The following is an 18712-nucleotide window of genomic DNA, read 5'->3' as shown; positions in this document are numbered from 1 at the left end:
TATATATACACAGCCCAGGTGTGAATGCAAATAGTGGAATACAAGCTCTCTATTGAGATCCAGCGGGCCGCCACTGATGCACGGTAGAGATTGCATCTTTAGATCTCCGATCTTGTTCACAAATTCACAGACTATTGCTGTCTCGTAAGAATTTCGTAGGACGCGTTAAGAGTGACAAAATATTCTCTGTATCTACTGGAACCGAGCCACATAGCTTGTATTCCACTATTTGCATTCACACCTGGGCTGTGTATATATAATATATTATATATCTTGTAAATGCTGTTAGTTTATATTTTATCTATGCATTTTTATAGTTATGTAACATGAGCATCATAATATAGTGTCGTGATGGTTTTATATATTTAAAGTGTATATAAAATAAGGATTAAATAGCATGTGTAAACATTGAAGGAAGTGAGCTGTACGTCAAATACAATCCATTTTGTTTTCCAAAGGTAAAATTCATGATTTTGCTGCTTTTTATTGTGGTGTGTGACAGTAGTTGTCCATCTACCTGGTACACCATTCCTGAAAACCGATGCATCAAGGTAATCGGAGGCCCTACGACTCATAATAAAATTCCAGGCAGTAAGATGTGCGAGAAGTACACCATTGGCACAAAGGTTGCATCATACATTTCCGTGACATCTCCGAATGACTTTGCCATACTATATCATTTTAATATTTGGATAACCTTTGTCTACTTGGATTGGAACTATGTCGGATCGACCTACTATTACAGCAATGGAAGTATGGTCGATATTAAAGAATATTCTGTAACTGATGAAACTGTCAGTCCACGTGATTGTGTTTATCTGGACCTGCGGGAACAACTAGTGTCTGCCGACTGCGGCACAAATGTAGTTGGATACGTTTGTGAAATAAAACTTTGAAATGTTAAACTTTGACATTATGCTAGTAATAAAATACGTTTTTCGACATGTTTGTGGAGGTAGAGAAAGAGATTAGAGGAGTACATTATGATATGGGATCCCTATATTTTCATTTTTAATTTTCATAATTAACAGCTAATATGCATATGAAGACGGAGGGGCACACAATATCCGGTGATAGTAGCTTTATACCGCTTTTGCCACTCCTCAGCCCTCCTCTTTTAAAAAATTTTTTTTTTTAATGATTTTGTTGTTTTACTGGCTGAAAGGAATAAAATAAAACAGTACATGTGACCATGGTGTGATTATACATGTTTATCCCTTCTATTATTATAATGCAAAGAAACATGCATTTGAACAACTTAAGACCTAAAATAGGTTTTTATGTATATTAGTCACGCAGATATACAAATTCAGTGAATATAAGGTCGGAGGTCAAATGTAGCATTTCCGTTCATTTTTGAGGCAAATGTTTTATTAGAGTAAATAGAAACATGCATGTTCTGATTAATTTGGAACAAAGTGCAACTCTCTGCGACTAAGGACCCTATATTTTCACCATATTTTCACCATATTTTCACCATATTTTGCATATTTTAGCTATGTTGCATATGTTTCCAAAATGTGACCGAGGTGTGATTTCTGGAATTTCATCTCCTCATTATGTATATTATGATTATAAAAGAAAAACCTTTGTTTGCGATTTGTTTGACTTTAAATGCTAGATTGCATACCTAATTCTTTAACAAACCAACAAAAATAGAGTTTTTATTAAAAATGTACCGGTATGTTGTTTGTTTAACGATGTGTAACTTTAGTCTTTAAATATGATACAAGATGTCAGTTGTCTTTATTACCATAAGCAATACAAGAGACTATGGGTAATATCTCAAAGAGCATCCATAAATACACAATATAATATACATATTAAGGCCAATCTGGCAGAAAATGTCTGAAAATACAAAATAAATAATCCTAATATCATTTTTTAAATAAAGAAAAAAAACCCGACTAATTTTTAAAAATTGGTTCTTTTTAAAAATTATTGATAATTGAAATGCTTACTGCCAACATCATTAATATCCAAGATAAATATCTTGTAAAAATACAGTAAAACTAACTGATTTTGCAAATAATACTTTTAATTACCAGTAACGATAGATTGACTTACTTCACATCATGCCAAAATCTAGTAGTAACATTACAATCCCACAAAATGATGTGAAAATTGTTTCTGACCAATGCTAAGCATTGTTCATTATGTTTGTGATAAAAATACAGTGGCAAAATTCCGTTTGCCATACCTGTATAGTATTGTGTTTGTATGCTGTCTCTTATACACATCTGTGCAGTGGCATATTTAGGAGGTACATGGTAGACGCACACCCCTTCAAAAATTACTCGCACCCCCAGTCGCCCCTCCACACCAAAAATCAAGATAAAGTAGTTAAGAATCACTATATCTTGCGAGTTATTTTGCGCCCCTCATCCATCCCCTACTTCAAGACTTCTAGATATGCCACTGCTACAATGAAAGCTGCAAATAGGCGTATCATATTCAATTTATCCATAAACCACACTTCAACAGTTATGACTATATTCAACTCATGTGTACATGTTTAACTCATCTACAGTAGGCCTATATTAATGTATATGACTGATTGTTTTTGATCTGTTTAATTGTTATACATTATAGTATTGATATTTATAATTGTGTATAAAATGTAAATTTTTGTTTTGTCATAAGCGATTGTGACATTACAATTTTCTGTGCGGACAAATGAATTCTGAATCTAAATCTGTTCTTTTGCATAAAATAAATAAAAAAGTAGGGGATGATTGACTCCACAGAATATATCCATAACTCATTAAAAATGCAGAATCATAAAGTTTTTCCAACATATGTGAACTGAATGATTGAAGCCAATTATAGGGTTGAATAAATTTTCTTATAGTAACAAGAAGAAATTGGATTGGTATATAAGTTTGGTGTGAAATTTCAGAGTAACAACTCCACATTAGATTATCAAAAATTCCTTTACTTAAAATTTTAATGAATTATTCATGAAGCCACAAATCGGATAGCTCTAAAAGTATAAATATGGTAGTTGAATCCTGATTGGAAAATACCTTAATGGTTTAACAAAATGTAAATTATAAATTACCTTTCACAATGTATGTGAGGCTGCTATCCCGAAACCGGCATCAGTGATCAAAAAATGCAAATTAACTTTAAAATGATGAGTCTACCTTAAGTGACTATTGCTAAAGTTATGAGTAAAAGAATTATGGCTTCTCTGTATTAATGTATACAATACTCTACATTCTTTTACTAAGATACAGTCAAGCAATCGTCCCCCAACACGTGCAATTACTAACGGCAATTATTTTATTCCTACACCATATTGTGAAATTTTTTAAAACTGTTTTAGCCTGTCTCTTATACACATCTAGATGTGTATAAGAGACAGACCCGGTGCTAATAATAATATAATTCACTAGGCTTCTATATAATACTAGGCCTATGCCTTAGCCTAACTAAAAAGGGTGGAGAACTAGGCCTAGGCGAACTAGCCAGCCTATGCTAGGCTCCTGCCTGGGTTAAATAGGCTAGGGTTAGGGGCCTAAGGAAGTGTATTAATTAGCTCTAGCGCCGAAATGCTTGCGACGGATTTCTAGGTATAATTTTTGCACCGAAGATGTTCCCGCGCAGGCTTTTCTTTTACAGTCTGGTGACCATATGCATGTCTGTCTCTTATACACATCTAGATGTGTATAAGAGACAGGATTGGAACTATGTCGGATCGACCTACTATTATAGCAATGGAAGTATGGTCGATATTAAAGAATATTCTGTAACTGATGAAACTGTCAGTCCACGTGATTGTGTTTATCTGGACCTGGAGAATCAACTAGTGTCTGCCGACTGCGACCCAGATGCAGTTGAATACGTTTGTGAAATAAAACTTTGAAATGTTAAACTTTGACTTTATGCTAGTAATAAAATACGTTTTTCGACATGTTTGTGGAGGTAGAGAAAGAGAGGAGAGGAGTACATTATGATATGGGATCCCTATATTTTCATTTTTAATTTTCATAATTAACAGCTAATATGCATATGAAGACGGAGGGGCACACAATATCCGGTGATAGTAGCTTTATACCGCTTTTGCCACTCCTCAGCCCTCCTCTTTTTTTAATTTTTTTTTTAATGATTTTGTTGTTGTACTGGCTGAAAGGAATAAAATAAAACAGTACATGTGACCATGGTGTGATTATAAATGTTTATCCCTTCTATTATTATAATGCAAAGAAACATGCATTTGAACAATTTAAGACCTAAAATAGGTTTTTATGTATATTAGTCACGCAGATATACAAATTCAGTGAATATAAGGTCAGAGGTCAAATGTAGCATTTCCGTTAATTTTTAAGGCAAATGTTTTATTAGAGTAAATAGAAACATGCATGTTCTGATTAATTTGGAACAAAGTGCAACTCTCTGCGACTAAGGACCCTATATTTTCACCATATTTTGCATATTTTAGCTATGTTGCATATGTTTCCAAAATGTGACCGAGGTGTGATTTCTGGAATTTCATCTCCTCATTATGTATATTATGATTATGAAAGAAAACCTTTGTTTGCAATTTGTTTGACTTTAAATGCTAGATTGCATACCTAATTCTTTAACAAACCAACAAAAATAGAGTTTTTATTAAAAATGTACCGGTATATTGTTTGTTTAAAGATGTGTAACTTTAGTCTTTAAATATGATACAAGACATCAGTTGTCTTTATTACCATAAGCGATACAAGAAACTATGGGTAATATCTCAAAGAGCATCCATAAATACACAATATAATATACATATTAAGGCCAATCTGGCAGAAAATGTCTGAAAATACAAAATAAATAATCCTAATATCATTTTTAAATAAAGAAAAAAAAACCCGACTAATTTTTAAAAATTGGTTCTTTTTAAAAATTATTGATAATTGAAATGCTTACTGCCAACATCATTAATATCCAAGATAAATATCTTGTAAAAATACAGTAAAACTAACTGATTTTGCAAATAATACTTTTTACATCATGCCAAAATCTAGTAGTAATATTACAATCCCACAAATAATGTGAACTTGTTTCTGGCCAATGCTAAGCATTGTTCATTATGTTTGTGATAAAAATACAGTTAATACAGGTTACAATTCATAATAGGAGCCTGGTAGCATGTATACTGCATTCAGTTTTTGGCTTTTCTAAATTAACTGAGTCATGTAATTAGATGAATAAATATTACATGTCACTGGTGTATATGGGTGCTGCCGATACAAAGGCGCACGTTCAAATACTTTAAATATTTACTAAAGATGACATCATGCTATTATTATAGGCTTTTTCGTTTGTGCAAATTCCCTAGGCTATCGTGTACAAAATAAAATAAAAAAATACGCTGCCGGATTAAAAGATAACTGCTGCAAAAATGTCACAGCAGCATAAATGTTGTCCCTTCCTTGGTCACTGTTGCATAAATTCGGTCACTGTCACTGTTGAATGACGTTTTCCCTCCTGTAAAAACTCACTGAAGTCACTCCCGGCGTTCCATAGTAGTAAATATTTGTTGAGAGAAGGCGTGGCGTTCCTGTCGTTTCTTGGCCAGGGTAATTTTTAGTGTTTTCTGATCAACACGAATGACAGAACAATCGAAACAATATGGCAGATAAGAAGCCTGTTCGTGTTTGGGTGGATGGATGGTTAGTTAGTGTTTCAGTATCAATTTTCCTAGCTAGCTAGGCCCAGTTAGTGCCCAACCTAAGCTGTAACCTAGCCTAGCTGGGCTAGGCCTAGGTCGCTTCTAGCCTAATAAGGAAGGCCTAGTAGGCTAGGCCTAGGCAGGCGACGGCCTTGTCTAGGCTAGCTAGGCCCAGGCTTCTCTACGTTGACCTTTATTATTAGTAGCTAGGCTACGGGCCTAGCCTCTAGGTAAGCTAGGCCTGGGCTACCCGGTGCTAATAATAATATAATTCACTAGGCTTCTATATAATACTAGGCCTATGCCTTAGCCTAACTAAAAAGGGTGGAGAACTAGGCCTAGGCGAACTAGCCAGCCTATGCTAGGCTCCTGCCTGGGTTAAATAGGCTAGGGCTAGGGGCCTAAGGAAGTGTATTAATTAGCTCTAGCGCCGAAATGCTTGCGACGGATTTCTAGGTATAATTTTTGCACCGAAGATGTTCCCGCGCAGGCTTTTCTTTTACAGTCTGGTGACCATATGCATGTACTGCCTATGCCTATCCTATCTAGACCTAAACGCTGATGTCTCCTTTCTCCTTCCAATCTGGTAGGCTACACGATGAGGTCATCACTTGTTCGTATCGCGGCCTAGAGTGGCTCAGAACGAGATACTTTTAAGTAAGTGTATATAAGATGACCCCACCCCCTGTTTTCCGATCATGATTTGCTATTTTGAAGCCTCTCTTATACGCAAGTATATATGAGAGAGCAGCTTAGTTCAGTCGACTAATCTGGTGGTAGCCACTGTGTGTGCGCTGAACCGTGGAGATCTCTAGGTCCCCGGTTCAATTCCCATCGCTGCCTCTCCTTGTGTTTCAGCTAGAGGGCTGAAATACAAGTTACAATAGCGCACCGTCTTTCAAATGAGACATTTAAGCCGTTGGCCCGTGTGCATTTATGGCCCATGTGCACGTTAAAGAACGCAGTACACTCTTTGGAAAAGAGTAGGGATTGTCTCCCAGTGTACGGTCCAAACACCACCAGAAGGACCCCACTGGAAATAAGTCTTCTTCTAGACTTCCTTGGCCTATCCTTGGTGGTTACACCGAATAAATCCAATCCAATCCAATCGATAAGTAGTAAATAAATGGATTAATTTAAGCACTTGGATAAGGCTTTAAAAAATTTTGTTTCATGTTTCTATTTTCGCATACTTTGTACACACTGTACTTACATGTGATGTAACACGTCTGAGGTCCTGTAATACAAGCGTCTATAATTATTTTTTTCAGTTTTGATATGGTGCATTTTGGGCATGCTAATTTCCTGCGGCAGGCAAAGAAACTTGGTGATGTACTTGTGGTAGGCATTCATTCAGACGGTAAGTTTGTGCAATTATTTTAAGTCTATATTCTGGTTGCTTTACTTTTTTTAAATTTCATTTCAACTACATCCGAAAGCAATATTGCCCATTACAGAATGCCTTAACACCTGCAATATATGAATATATAGTAAAATTCAAAAGCATACACAAAATAACAAAATCATTCAAGAAAATGGACAAAACTGAGGTAGTTCCTAGCTAGATTGAAATTATAACTGGCAGAAGTCAGGCAGGCATCTTACGTGCAATAAACATAGTAAATCAGCATTTCAAATTGTTTGTCCCTTTCTTCACTCATGCCTACAGTGCAGTGGCATATTTAGGAGGTACATGGTAGACGCACACCCCTTCAAAAATTACTCGCACCCCCAGTCGCCCCTCCACACCAAAAATCAAGATAAAGTAGTTAAGAATCACTATATCTTGCGAGTTATTTTGCGCCCCTCATCCATCCCCTACTTCAAGACTTCTAGATATGCCACTGCTACAATGAAAGCTGCAAATAGGCGTATCATATTCAATTTATCCATAAACCACACTTCAACAGTTATGACTATATTCAACTCATGTGTACATGTTTAACTCATCTACAGTAGGCCTATATTAATGTATATGACTGATTGTTTTTGATCTGTTTAATTGTTATACATTATAGTATTGATATTTATAATTGTGTATAAAATGTAAATTTTTGTTTTGTCATAAGCGATTGTGACATTACAATTTTCTGTGCGGACAAATGAATTCTGAATCTAAATCTGTTCTTTTGCATAAAATAAATAAAAAAGTAGGGGATGATTGACTCCACAGAATATATCCATAACTCATTAAAAATGCAGAATCATAAAGTTTTTCCAACATATGTGAACTGAATGATTGAAGCCAATTATAGGGTTGAATAAATTTTCTTATAGTAACAAGAAGAAATTGGATTGGTATATAAGTTTGGTGTGAAATTTCAGAGTAACAACTCCACATTAGATTATCAAAAATTCCTTTACTTAAAATTTTAATGAATTATTCATGAAGCCACAAATCGGATAGCTCTAAAAGTATAAATATGGTAGTTGAATCCTGATTGGAAAATACCTTAATGGTTTAACAAAATGTAAATTATAAATTACCTTTCACAATGTATGTGAGGCTGCTATCCCGAAACCGGCATCAGTGATCAAAAAATGCAAATTAACTTTAAAATGATGAGTCTACCTTAAGTGACTATTGCTAAAGTTATGAGTAAAAGAATTATGGCTTCTCTGTATTAATGTATACAATACTCTACATTCTTTTACTAAGATACAGTCAAGCAATCGTCCCCCAACACGTGCAATTACTAACGGCAATTATTTTATTCCTACACCATATTGTGAAATTTTTTAAAACTGTTTTAGCTATAAGGGTCCAAATTTATATAATTCTATTCCAAATTCTATTCGTTTATGTACTACTTTTGCTATTTTTAAACTTAAATTTAAACAGTATATTCTGTAATTTTCTCGTTTATCTTTTTAAAACGTTTTTAATTAGTGTATTTGCAAATTTTTACAAATTAACTTTTATATCTGAATTTTATAAATTTGTGTAATTAAGTGACTCTTGTTTTTATTCTTGTATTGTATGAGGGCCCCTAATGATCAGCATTGCTGGATGGGTCACCCTCTTGAAATATGGTATTAAATAAATAAAAAAATTTAAAAAAATTACTCAGTGTAACATTTAGTGACAGTTTGTTGGTTTTGGGATGGCAAACCTCGTATATACTGTAATACTGTAATTATTATGAATTTGCTCTCACTGACATCAATCAATCAACTCAGTCAATCAATCAATCAATCAATTCAATAAAGCTGAGATTGCTAAGCACAAAGGACCACCAGTGATGAAGGAAGAGGATCGGTACAAGATGGTGCGCTCCATTAAATGGGTCGATGAGGTCATTGAAGATGTGCCGTATGTAACTGAACTTGAAACTTTGGATAAATACAACTGCGATTTTTGTGCCCATGGAGGTAAATTAATTGTTTTTTTTTTAAACATTCATTTATGGTTGAAGCAAAATAACATCGACATTAAAAACATGTTTGGCAAAATTCCGTTTGCCATACCTGTATAGTATTGTGTTTGTATGTAATTAAAAAACATTATATATATGCTAATTCATATAACTGAACATTAAACTGCACCAATGACACCAAGCAAGGCCATGTTAGCAATAGCATGAAGATCGTCAACATGATCATTCCAGTCAGGTATGTTAAACGAGGCAGATCTTTGGTTGGATCTAGAGCTAAAACAAATATCAGATGCCTTAGAAAGACTACTAATAATGTTACTGTCTCTTATACACATCTAGATGTGTATAAGAGACAGGGTGGTTTGTATGGCTGCACAGGATGTCTGTTAGCGCCGGGATCCTTATCTTTAAAATATTCTTTAACTTGGACTCTGCGAGTGAACTTGTGTAAGTCCGAACACTGTAGAATTAGATTTGGCTTCTTAGATGGGCAAAATGACAAAAATGACAAAGGCGGTGCCACTACCATAATGATTACATTGCAGAAGACGACTGTCAGCTCTCCAACGACGAGTTTTATCAACAACTAGACAAAGACCCTACAGACCTTTTTTAAAAAGAACCTGTTGATATGTTTAGTAAGGTTTAATTCCTAGTAATCCTCGATCAGGTATATTTTATACTATTCCTAAATTACATAAACTACCAGACTACTTAAAACTAAACTTGACAAATACTCCCTCTCGGTTGATCTCTCTTCCGATAAGTCTAGATTGTTTGACTTAGTCAAAACCCACAACATCACACCCCCGGGTAGACCCATTGTATCCTCTATTGGCACTCTCAATAAATCTCTATCCGGTTTTATTGACTCCCTTATTTAACCCACTGTGCCCTCTATCCCCAGTTACGTAAAGAATACGACCCATTTCCTTAATTTACTCAGTGATATTCCTGCCCTCCCCGCTGATGTCATCTTAGTTAATATGGACGTGCTGTAATTGTTAATTAATGTATTCGCAAATTTTTACAAATTATCTTTTATATCTGAATTTTATAAATTTGTGTAATTAAGTGACTCTTGTTTTTATTCTTGTATTGTATGAGGGCCCCTAATGATCAGCATTGCTGGATGGGTCACCCTCTTAAAATATGGTATTAAATAAATAAAAAATTTAAAAAAATTACTCAGTGTAACATTTAGTGACAGTTTGTTGGTTTTGGGATGGCAAACCTCATATATACTGTAATACTGTAATTATTATGAATTTGCTCTCACTGACATCAATCAATCAACTCAGTCAATCAATCAATCAATTCAATAAAGTTGAGATTGCTAAGCACAAAGGACCACCAGTGATGAAGGAAGAGGATCGGTACAAGATGGTGCGCTCCATTAAATGGGTCGATGAGGTCATTGAAGATGTGCCGTATGTAACTGAACTTGAAACTTTGGATAAATACAACTGCGATTTTTGTGCCCATGGAGGTAAACTAATTGTTTTTTTTTAAACTCTCATTTATGGTTGAAGTAAAATAACATCGACGTTAAAAACAACAATGTCAATGCCACTTTTTGTTTTTGGTTTTTCTTCAAATTTGGATTTTTCTGATATTCGCCCATACTGAGCTAGTCCCCTCTCCCCCCGCCAATAATGTGGCTTTTTTCTATTTATTTGTTTATTTTGCTTTCAATGTAATTATTTAGGAATTTTGATGTTTTTAATGGTTTTTTAATTAAGCAAATTTTGATGTCGTTATTGAAGTTTTTAATGGTATTTTTAATTTAGCAAATTCTGAAGTCATATTTATGTTTTTTAATAGTATTTTTAATTAAGCTTATTTATGTTTACAAAGTAATTTTTGATGTTTAGTGTAACCCTTTTTGTCTTTCTCAATCAATTTTTATCTGCATTCCTTTGTGCAATATTTGATGTTACTAAAAATATAATTTGAGAGTAATTTTTAAGAATAATTCATAAATTAAATTAATAATTAGATTTAATAATAATAATAATTATATATTAATTAAATTATTTCAATGCTTTTATTTTCTCTATTGATATTTATTAATATTGCCTCTTTTTCTAGTACTGTTTTATATTTTGTATATTCCAATCACTACTACTGTATTGTTTTATGATTGCAATAAAGATTTATTTGATTTAAACATGCTTGGCCAAATTCTGTTTGCCATACCTGTATAGTATTGTGTTTGTATGTAATTAAAAAACATGATATATATGCTAATTCATATAACTGAACATTAAACTGCACCAATGACACCAAGCAAGGCCATGTTTTATGTGTTATGTGTTTGAATATGTAAAAACTGGGGGGAAAATGGGGCATAAGCACCTATTTTTACACCTTTTCCCCAGTTTTTAAATATTAAAAAATCTGTATCTCATTTACCGTTCCCCAGTTTTTTGTCAAACAACTTTTTTCTGTCTTAGAAAAATGAGTTCTACAACATATCAACAATTTTTTTTCCTCCTGAGTCTGGATTTAACATAACCCTCCAATTCCCCACATGGGCCAATCAAAAGTCTGCTTAGAGCTGATTTCATTAATTAGCCTGACTGTCTTGCAGGTCTGTTACAAAAAATGGGGAGAAATTTCGTTTAAACAGTAGTGATGTTACAATTGCGATGTGTCATTTGATTTCCTTGATTTCTTTTTCTTTAAAGATGACATCACATTAGACTCGGATGGAAGGGACACATACAGGATAGTCAAAGAGCAAGGAAGATACAAGTAAGCATATGTAGGCCTACACCTAGGCTCATATATAGGCCTACTCAACAGTGTGTAGAATGTGCACAGTAGCCCTACACCTAGGCTCATAATGTAGGCCTACTCAACACACTGGTTTTGTTAATAAGTCTCACTAAATCTGTGTATATTGTGTAGCTGTACCCATGGGCTCATAAGCGTATAAGGATGAAAAAAAAACCCAAAAATATTTTTTTCCCGGCAAGGAGGGGTCAGCAATATATGTATTATGTTTTACAAGTTCTCTTTCAATCAATTTGATACCGTAACAGTGGGTGATAGCCCAAATGGCTACCATTTTTGGTTCCGATGAAAGCTCTAGAAACAATTGACTGATTGATTAATAGATCTTTTTTAGCTCTACTGCCTCTATTATACTGCCCTCATGAGGCTGATTGATTGATTGATTGATAAATAGGTCTTTTTTTAGCTCTACTGCCTCCGTTATACCATGGAGGTATAAATTCCATGGTTACACTGTCATCATGAGGAGTTCTAGAAACAATCAGCTGATTGATTAATATTTTATTGATTATTAGATCTGTTTTAGCTCTATCTGTCTCTATTGTACTACCCTCATCAGATCTTACGAGATTATGAAAACTTGTTTAGTGTTAAAACAGCTCAACCCTGCGCAAACAATGGATATTGCCTGAAATATATATTTTTACCCTCGTCACACAGTGTAGAATTATTATTAGTATACTGCAGTGCTAATGTTGCATGACATGGTTGTACTTACAAAGTGGTGACTGACCTCTACAAACCAAAAAGTGATGATATTTTGTTATAGTTTTGATTTTGACCAACCAGTTTTGTTTGTTTTCTTTTTAGAGAATGCCGTAGAACAGCTGGTGTATCAACAACAGATTTAGTAGGAAGGTAAGAAGGAAAAATAAATTTAGATAATCTGAATAAAAAAACTTGTATGATGACAGCTTATTCAGAGGAGTTCTTTTGGTTCTTGATCTCTAACCCCTCTTCAGCTTATTGCTCAGTTTTCCACTCACCTACCGTTGTTGTACTGTATCTTCAAGTTGGAACCAAATGGAAATAAGCCATCTTTTTGACCTTTTTAAGTTCATCCTGTTTGTAGATTTGGTTTGTTTAATTGTTCTTTATGTATCCTTTGTGAGTGTGAATACTTTCATTAATTTTATCAAGAAGATCCTCTGTAGGTCAACCAAATCTCCAGAATGATGGAATACATTTCAATGAGATTAAAAGTGGGGAAAAAGACTTTAAATTCTGAATGTGTAGCCACACCCTACCTAGATCAAATTCACCCTTTCCCCTCCACTCATGCCCAGTCTCAATATTCTTGTATGCCTGATATATAACGCTTAATCTCAACAAAGCCTCTAAGCGCTTTACGTTATTACCCCCGGTCAGTGAATCAAGCACATATAGAACACACACTCAGGTCCCTTGGGAGAATTCCATAATGTTGCAGCTCTGTATTCAGCGCATTTTGTGTTTGAACCTACCATGTACGCACTTGTATTCCTCGGTGGAAAGTGGCTTTACCTAAGGACACAAACGAAATACACAGCGACAGATTCAACCTCCGACCTCAAGGTTGAGAAGTAAAACCGCAACTGCTGCGCCAAATCACCCCTACTGTTCATTCATTCTTTCATTGGGCTCTCTCAATTAATGGCCTTGGAAACTTGTCCCAAACTCATGTTCATGTTCGTAATACTATCAAATTTGGAATGAATGACCAGCATCAGAAACTGCAATTTGGAATCGTCTCCATAAATTATTCTCATTTATTCTTTGTTTCTTTATGTAGCTTTAACGGTGATCTTGATAGCACTATTTATAAATATTAATTTTTTGACATTTTAATTGCTTCAATTGGAACAAGACCTCTTATTTTTATTGTTTATTTATCACTGCTACTTCATTGTAATACAATGACCTTTAGAGTAAAAATTCTGTGGTTTACAGTATTTAGCATTTAACTTGGTTATATATGGATTGATGATTAACATTTAGACTTGAATATAATTTTTTTATCTATTTTTTAAAAATAAATTTGACAATTTAATGTGAATCTGCCACTGAGGACTACTACTGTAAGATTAACAATCCATGCTTGCTTTTTAAACCTGATTTTTTTTTCCATACTTAGAATGCTTTTGATGACCAAGACTCACCATCTGGTAGGAGCAAGAAATTCACCAATTCCAGAGGGAAAGACTAACAACGAAGCCAGCGTAAGTACAAATCATCTACTACAAACTAATCATGTCCAGTGGTGTATATTCAGGGTGCACAGGGGTAGGAGGAACAATCCCCCAAAAATTATTTACACACCTCAGTCACCTCCAAAAATCACACTCAAGTAGTCAAAAATCACCTCATATCAACGTAATTTTGCGAGCTAGCGTCCCTCATCTAATCATTGGGCCCCCTCTCAATTCACATTTTCTTGTCCTCAGCCCCCATTTATTTTTACCGATTCTAATTTTCATGTTTTTAATAATTCCTTGATTTTTCTACAGTTCCAATATTATGTCTCATGTCATTCTAATGGCAATTGATTTCTTTTAATGTGATGTGTTTGGATTTACATAGCACTTTATACCGACGTGTCAAAGCACTCGAAGCTCTCACAGCTTTTCCCCTATGGGTCTCTCCGTGTCTGAGATACCTGGTAAACCGGTACCAGCTTTCTCTCATTTGTCCACAACAGGGGCTGTATGAACCAGTACACTGGGGGACCCCCTACTCGTATTGAAAGATGTACTGGGTTCTTTTATGTGTACACGAACCATTGTGTACACTGGGACTACGGTTTACAGTCCTTATCCGAGAAGACTCATTCCACCACCAGAACCATAGGCAAGCGTGCTGTTTGAACCAGTGCCGATATTATGGCTGTAGGTTGCAGCGCCCCCTGCCTTAACTACTTGGCTATCCAACTCGTCATGCTTGTCTGCATTTAATTATAGATATTAAAGTATTGAGGATTTTTTTGAACTAAACTACTGCATGTGTGCTGAACGTTTGTCTGAAAGGTAATGGTGACCTTCCTTCTTTAGTGCCTTGAGCACTACTGCAGTGAATATGTGTGCTTAAGTTTATATTTTTATTCCTGCTACTTGTGCCCAATCTCCAAGTTGAAATCCAGCCAACTTTGGATTTTAAATGATTTTGCGTAATGTGCTATATAAATTGAAATTATTATTAATATCATTAATCCTTGTTTCTGGAAAATATCTTGAGAAAAATGACTGAGCGTCTAAGTAAACTTTTATTAGTAGAAAAGTCATTCTCATAAAAGAAATAAAACAAAACTTCACTTGCCAAACGTAATATCTTCACTTGATTTTAAAGCTGGATAAATATCATACTAGCGATAATTTGCTGGTCACTGATTACCAAGAGCTCCAATTCTAGGATGGTTTAATAATATAATAATAATTATATGTGGCCCTAAGCCTATGCCTACTAAATACCTTGGATAATGTGTTCTTTTCGATTTATAAGCCAGAAGTCGGTGTGTTACATATGAACCTGGTAAATATAATGCTTCCTCTTAAAACAATAAAATCAATTTCTATCAAATTTTTACAAAACCTAATGCAATAATGACATACTGATTATTATTGTATATTTTCGGGATATATTTCAGCGGGCTTCGAGTTTCTTTCCTATTCTTCCTTCTTCCTTTATTCCTTGATATTTTACGTTATTTTATTTATAATTGTGACCCAAGCTCACAAAAGGGAAACAAGCCTCCCTAGCCAGAATAGGCTGTATAACGTGAATTTTGTGTGAATTGGGTTTTTGTGTAATAAATAAAGTATAACTATTATTCTTACTAGTCCTGAAGTTTGAGTTTAAAATTAGCCATTTTCGAATTTGAGCTATTGAAAAATGAATAGAAACCTGCCGCAAAATAAAAGCATTTTTCTCAAAATTGGATTTAAGAAAGTTGAGAAGATGACGATTATTCAAACGGTCATAACTTTGCTTCCAGACACCCGATTGAGTTCACTTAACTGTCATTTTATAATAAATGATATGTTCTATGCCATTATAACAAAAACTCATTTTGGCCTTAGGAAGAGTTTACAGCACTTTTGTGAGCTTGGGTCACAATTACAATTACAGATTACTTACACGTACATTGATTAAGTTATTAAATATAATTGTTTACGTTTTAATCAGCTAGTATTCTTTGTTCAATTTAAAGTTGGAGATATGTCCTCACCCTCGAGTCACTCTCTGATAGGCTTATCTTCATATGACTTCTATGATTGGATGCCTTGTTCAAAGCAAGAAATCAGTACCGTTCGTGTTTTTATCGGCGGGAAATCTCCCCTACTATTAGCTAGGCCACACCCTATGCAACAGTAGTTTTCGATCAGAAAAACAGAATTCAGAAAAATTGGAAAAAAAAAGAGTTTGAATTCCTAATGTTTCCAAAATAATAAATTGATTTTTGTTATTGGTAAGTGTCCTTTTTTCTATTGATTAGGGAAGTACATACATTGACGGAGAATGTGCTAAGGTAGTATATTGTTTGTGATGAACTATACATGTATTAATATTAATATTATAAAAGTTACCCCCACCACAGTAGTAACTAATACTTTATCACTATAAACAGTATCCAGTGATTTAAATATTTTGTACATTACTCTGATTTTGGATGGATAAAAAATGAAATGATAGCCTGACAAATCACTATGGCAACTAAAACTATTTTGTGGGCGGGACGGAATAAACAAATTTATCAAAAATAAAACATGTTTTCTTCTCAATTCAAAATTGCGCTAATATTCTAAGTACATATTTTATCAGTAGTAACTAATACTTTATCACTATAAACAGTATCCAGTGATTTAAATATTTTGTACATTTACTCTGATTTTGGATGGATAAAACAAGGAAATTGATCTAGTGGTTGTGGTGGTTTAATGGATCTTTTGTATTTTTCAATTAATTTTTATATTTTTGTATAATTGATCTTTCTCTTCTTTAATGTAAATCTAAAACTATTTTGTTGGCGGGACGGAATAAACAAATTTATCAAAAATAAAACATGTTTTCTTCTCAATTCAAAATTGCGCTAATATTCTATAGTACATATTTTATCAGTAGTAACTAATACTTTATCACTATAAACAGTATCCAGTGATTTAAATATTTTGTACATTACTCTGATTTTGGATGGATAAAACAAGGAACTTGATCTAGTGGTTGTGGTGGTTTAATGGATCTTTTGTATTTTTAAATTAATTTTTATATTTTTGTATAATTGATCTTTCTCTTTTTTAATGTAAATCTGTGTGTTCCATAAAAATTTATAACATGCTATGCTATACTTATAATTGGTAAAGTGTAAATGTTTTTATATGTAGATACTAGCCAAAAAATGAATACCCTAGAGTGGGCAATACATTTAAGGCTTCTTATAATATTGAGGGAGCATCTGACTCAGTCAGCTAAACTGGTCGTAGCAAAGATGATAAATAGCAGAAGATAGAGCAGCTTCCCAATATAGTGGAACATCCGTTCAAAAGGCATTGTGGGTACACGGAGAGCAACTTTACTGCAACCGCGCGGCGGCGCTATATAAAAATAATAAAGGCGCTGCTGCTCTTGTTCGCTTGTTTCCTATACTTTCTCCACTTAGTAAAATGTTCAAATTTTACTGCAACCGCAGGAGGGCGAATGTTCCATCGATTTTAATGCAAATACGCGGAGCAGCTCATTCTTCTGCTATTTAAGTTCTTTGGTCGTAGCCACTGCATATGCGCTGAACCTTGGTGATCTCTCGGATCCCGGTTCAAATTCTATTGCTGCTCTCTTGTGCTTCAGCTGCAGGGCTGAAATGCAAGTTTTAAAAGCGCACCATCTTTCATATGAGATGATTAGGCTGTTGGTCCTGTGTGCAATATGGCCCACGTACACGTTAAAAACCACAGTACACTCTTCTGAAAATAGTAGGGGATTGTCTCCTGGTGCACTGCCCAATCACCACCAGAAGGATTCCGCTAGAAATTAGTCGTTTTTGTTGTTTATTCTTGGTGTGTATCACTCCGAAAAAATCAATTGTAAAGTGACTGAATTATGAAATGCTTTGTATCTTGCAGTGCTCAAATTTGAAGAGTCCTTACACAGGTATTTCTCAGTTTCTACCAACAACAAACAAGATAATTCAGTTTGCTGAGGGCAAGGATCCGAATCCAGGCGACAAGATAGTTTATACGGCTGGTGCTTTTGACCTTTTCCGTATCCTTAATGATCATATTATATTCACTCAGAATAAGCAGATTCAATTGTTGCCCTAGCCAACACAGCCTCCCCCCCCCCCCTCAACTAAGCTATTGCAAATTGTTAGTATACAAATATTGACTGCTCATGAGATGGGAATGGTGAAATTTAATGCATTGAGGTGATGTGAAGACCGTTGCCTACTACTCTCTTCCCGAAGGCTGAAGGGCCGAGCAAAGATAGTAGGCTAGGTCTCTATGTGACCAAGGGACTATAGATTTCATTGTTTCCCGAATCCAGAGCAGTAAATATTTGTTTCATATACCTCATACATAGATTCTATGAGGCTTAAAAAAGGAATGAAAAGAGTACCCACAAAAAAATAGGCCTAGACCATAAGCCTAGCCTACTTCCTAGGCCTATACTTGGCCTAGGAAGTAGGTGCCAATCTCTCTCGTCATAGAGGTCACAGTCCTCTTTACCGCCGTGCGTGTCATAAATATACACAGTGACATTTTAATTGGACTATCATTCAAACCTACATAATAGGAGTGATGGTTGAAGTTATTACCAGCTTCTAAACCAATTGGATGCCTGTGTATATGGTTTTTAATACTGTATATTTATATATTGTATATATACTGTTATGTATAACTACTTTGTTTATTGTCTG

The 18712-nt window shown here is 34.6% G+C and overlaps 1 protein-coding gene across 1 annotated transcript in view; it reads left to right on the top strand.

Moving 5' to 3' along the window:
- The first annotated feature begins 5497 nt into the window (after window positions 1–5497).
- Window positions 5498–18712, top strand: part of LOC117103726 (ethanolamine-phosphate cytidylyltransferase-like) — a 20223-nt gene continuing 7008 nt past the window's right edge. Inside the window, exons 1-7 of the mRNA XM_033244331.1 lie at window positions 5498–5654; window positions 6925–7013; window positions 10358–10519; window positions 11721–11787; window positions 12640–12687; window positions 13943–14027; window positions 17919–18057. Coding sequence (XP_033100222.1) covers window positions 5614–5654; window positions 6925–7013; window positions 10358–10519; window positions 11721–11787; window positions 12640–12687; window positions 13943–14027; window positions 17919–18057 — 631 coding nt within the window. The 5' untranslated portion in view covers window positions 5498–5613. The remainder of the gene's footprint in view (window positions 5655–6924; window positions 7014–10357; window positions 10520–11720; window positions 11788–12639; window positions 12688–13942; window positions 14028–17918; window positions 18058–18712) is intronic.

This window comes from Anneissia japonica, unplaced genomic scaffold (assembly GCF_011630105.1).
Source record: "Anneissia japonica isolate Jap-2015-1 unplaced genomic scaffold, ASM1163010v1 scaffold1065_len1792383_cov172, whole genome shotgun sequence".
Classification (NCBI taxonomy): domain Eukaryota; kingdom Metazoa; phylum Echinodermata; class Crinoidea; order Comatulida; family Comatulidae; genus Anneissia; species Anneissia japonica.
Note: the sequence above shows the minus strand (reverse complement) of the source record. Positions and strands in the feature narration are given on the sequence as shown.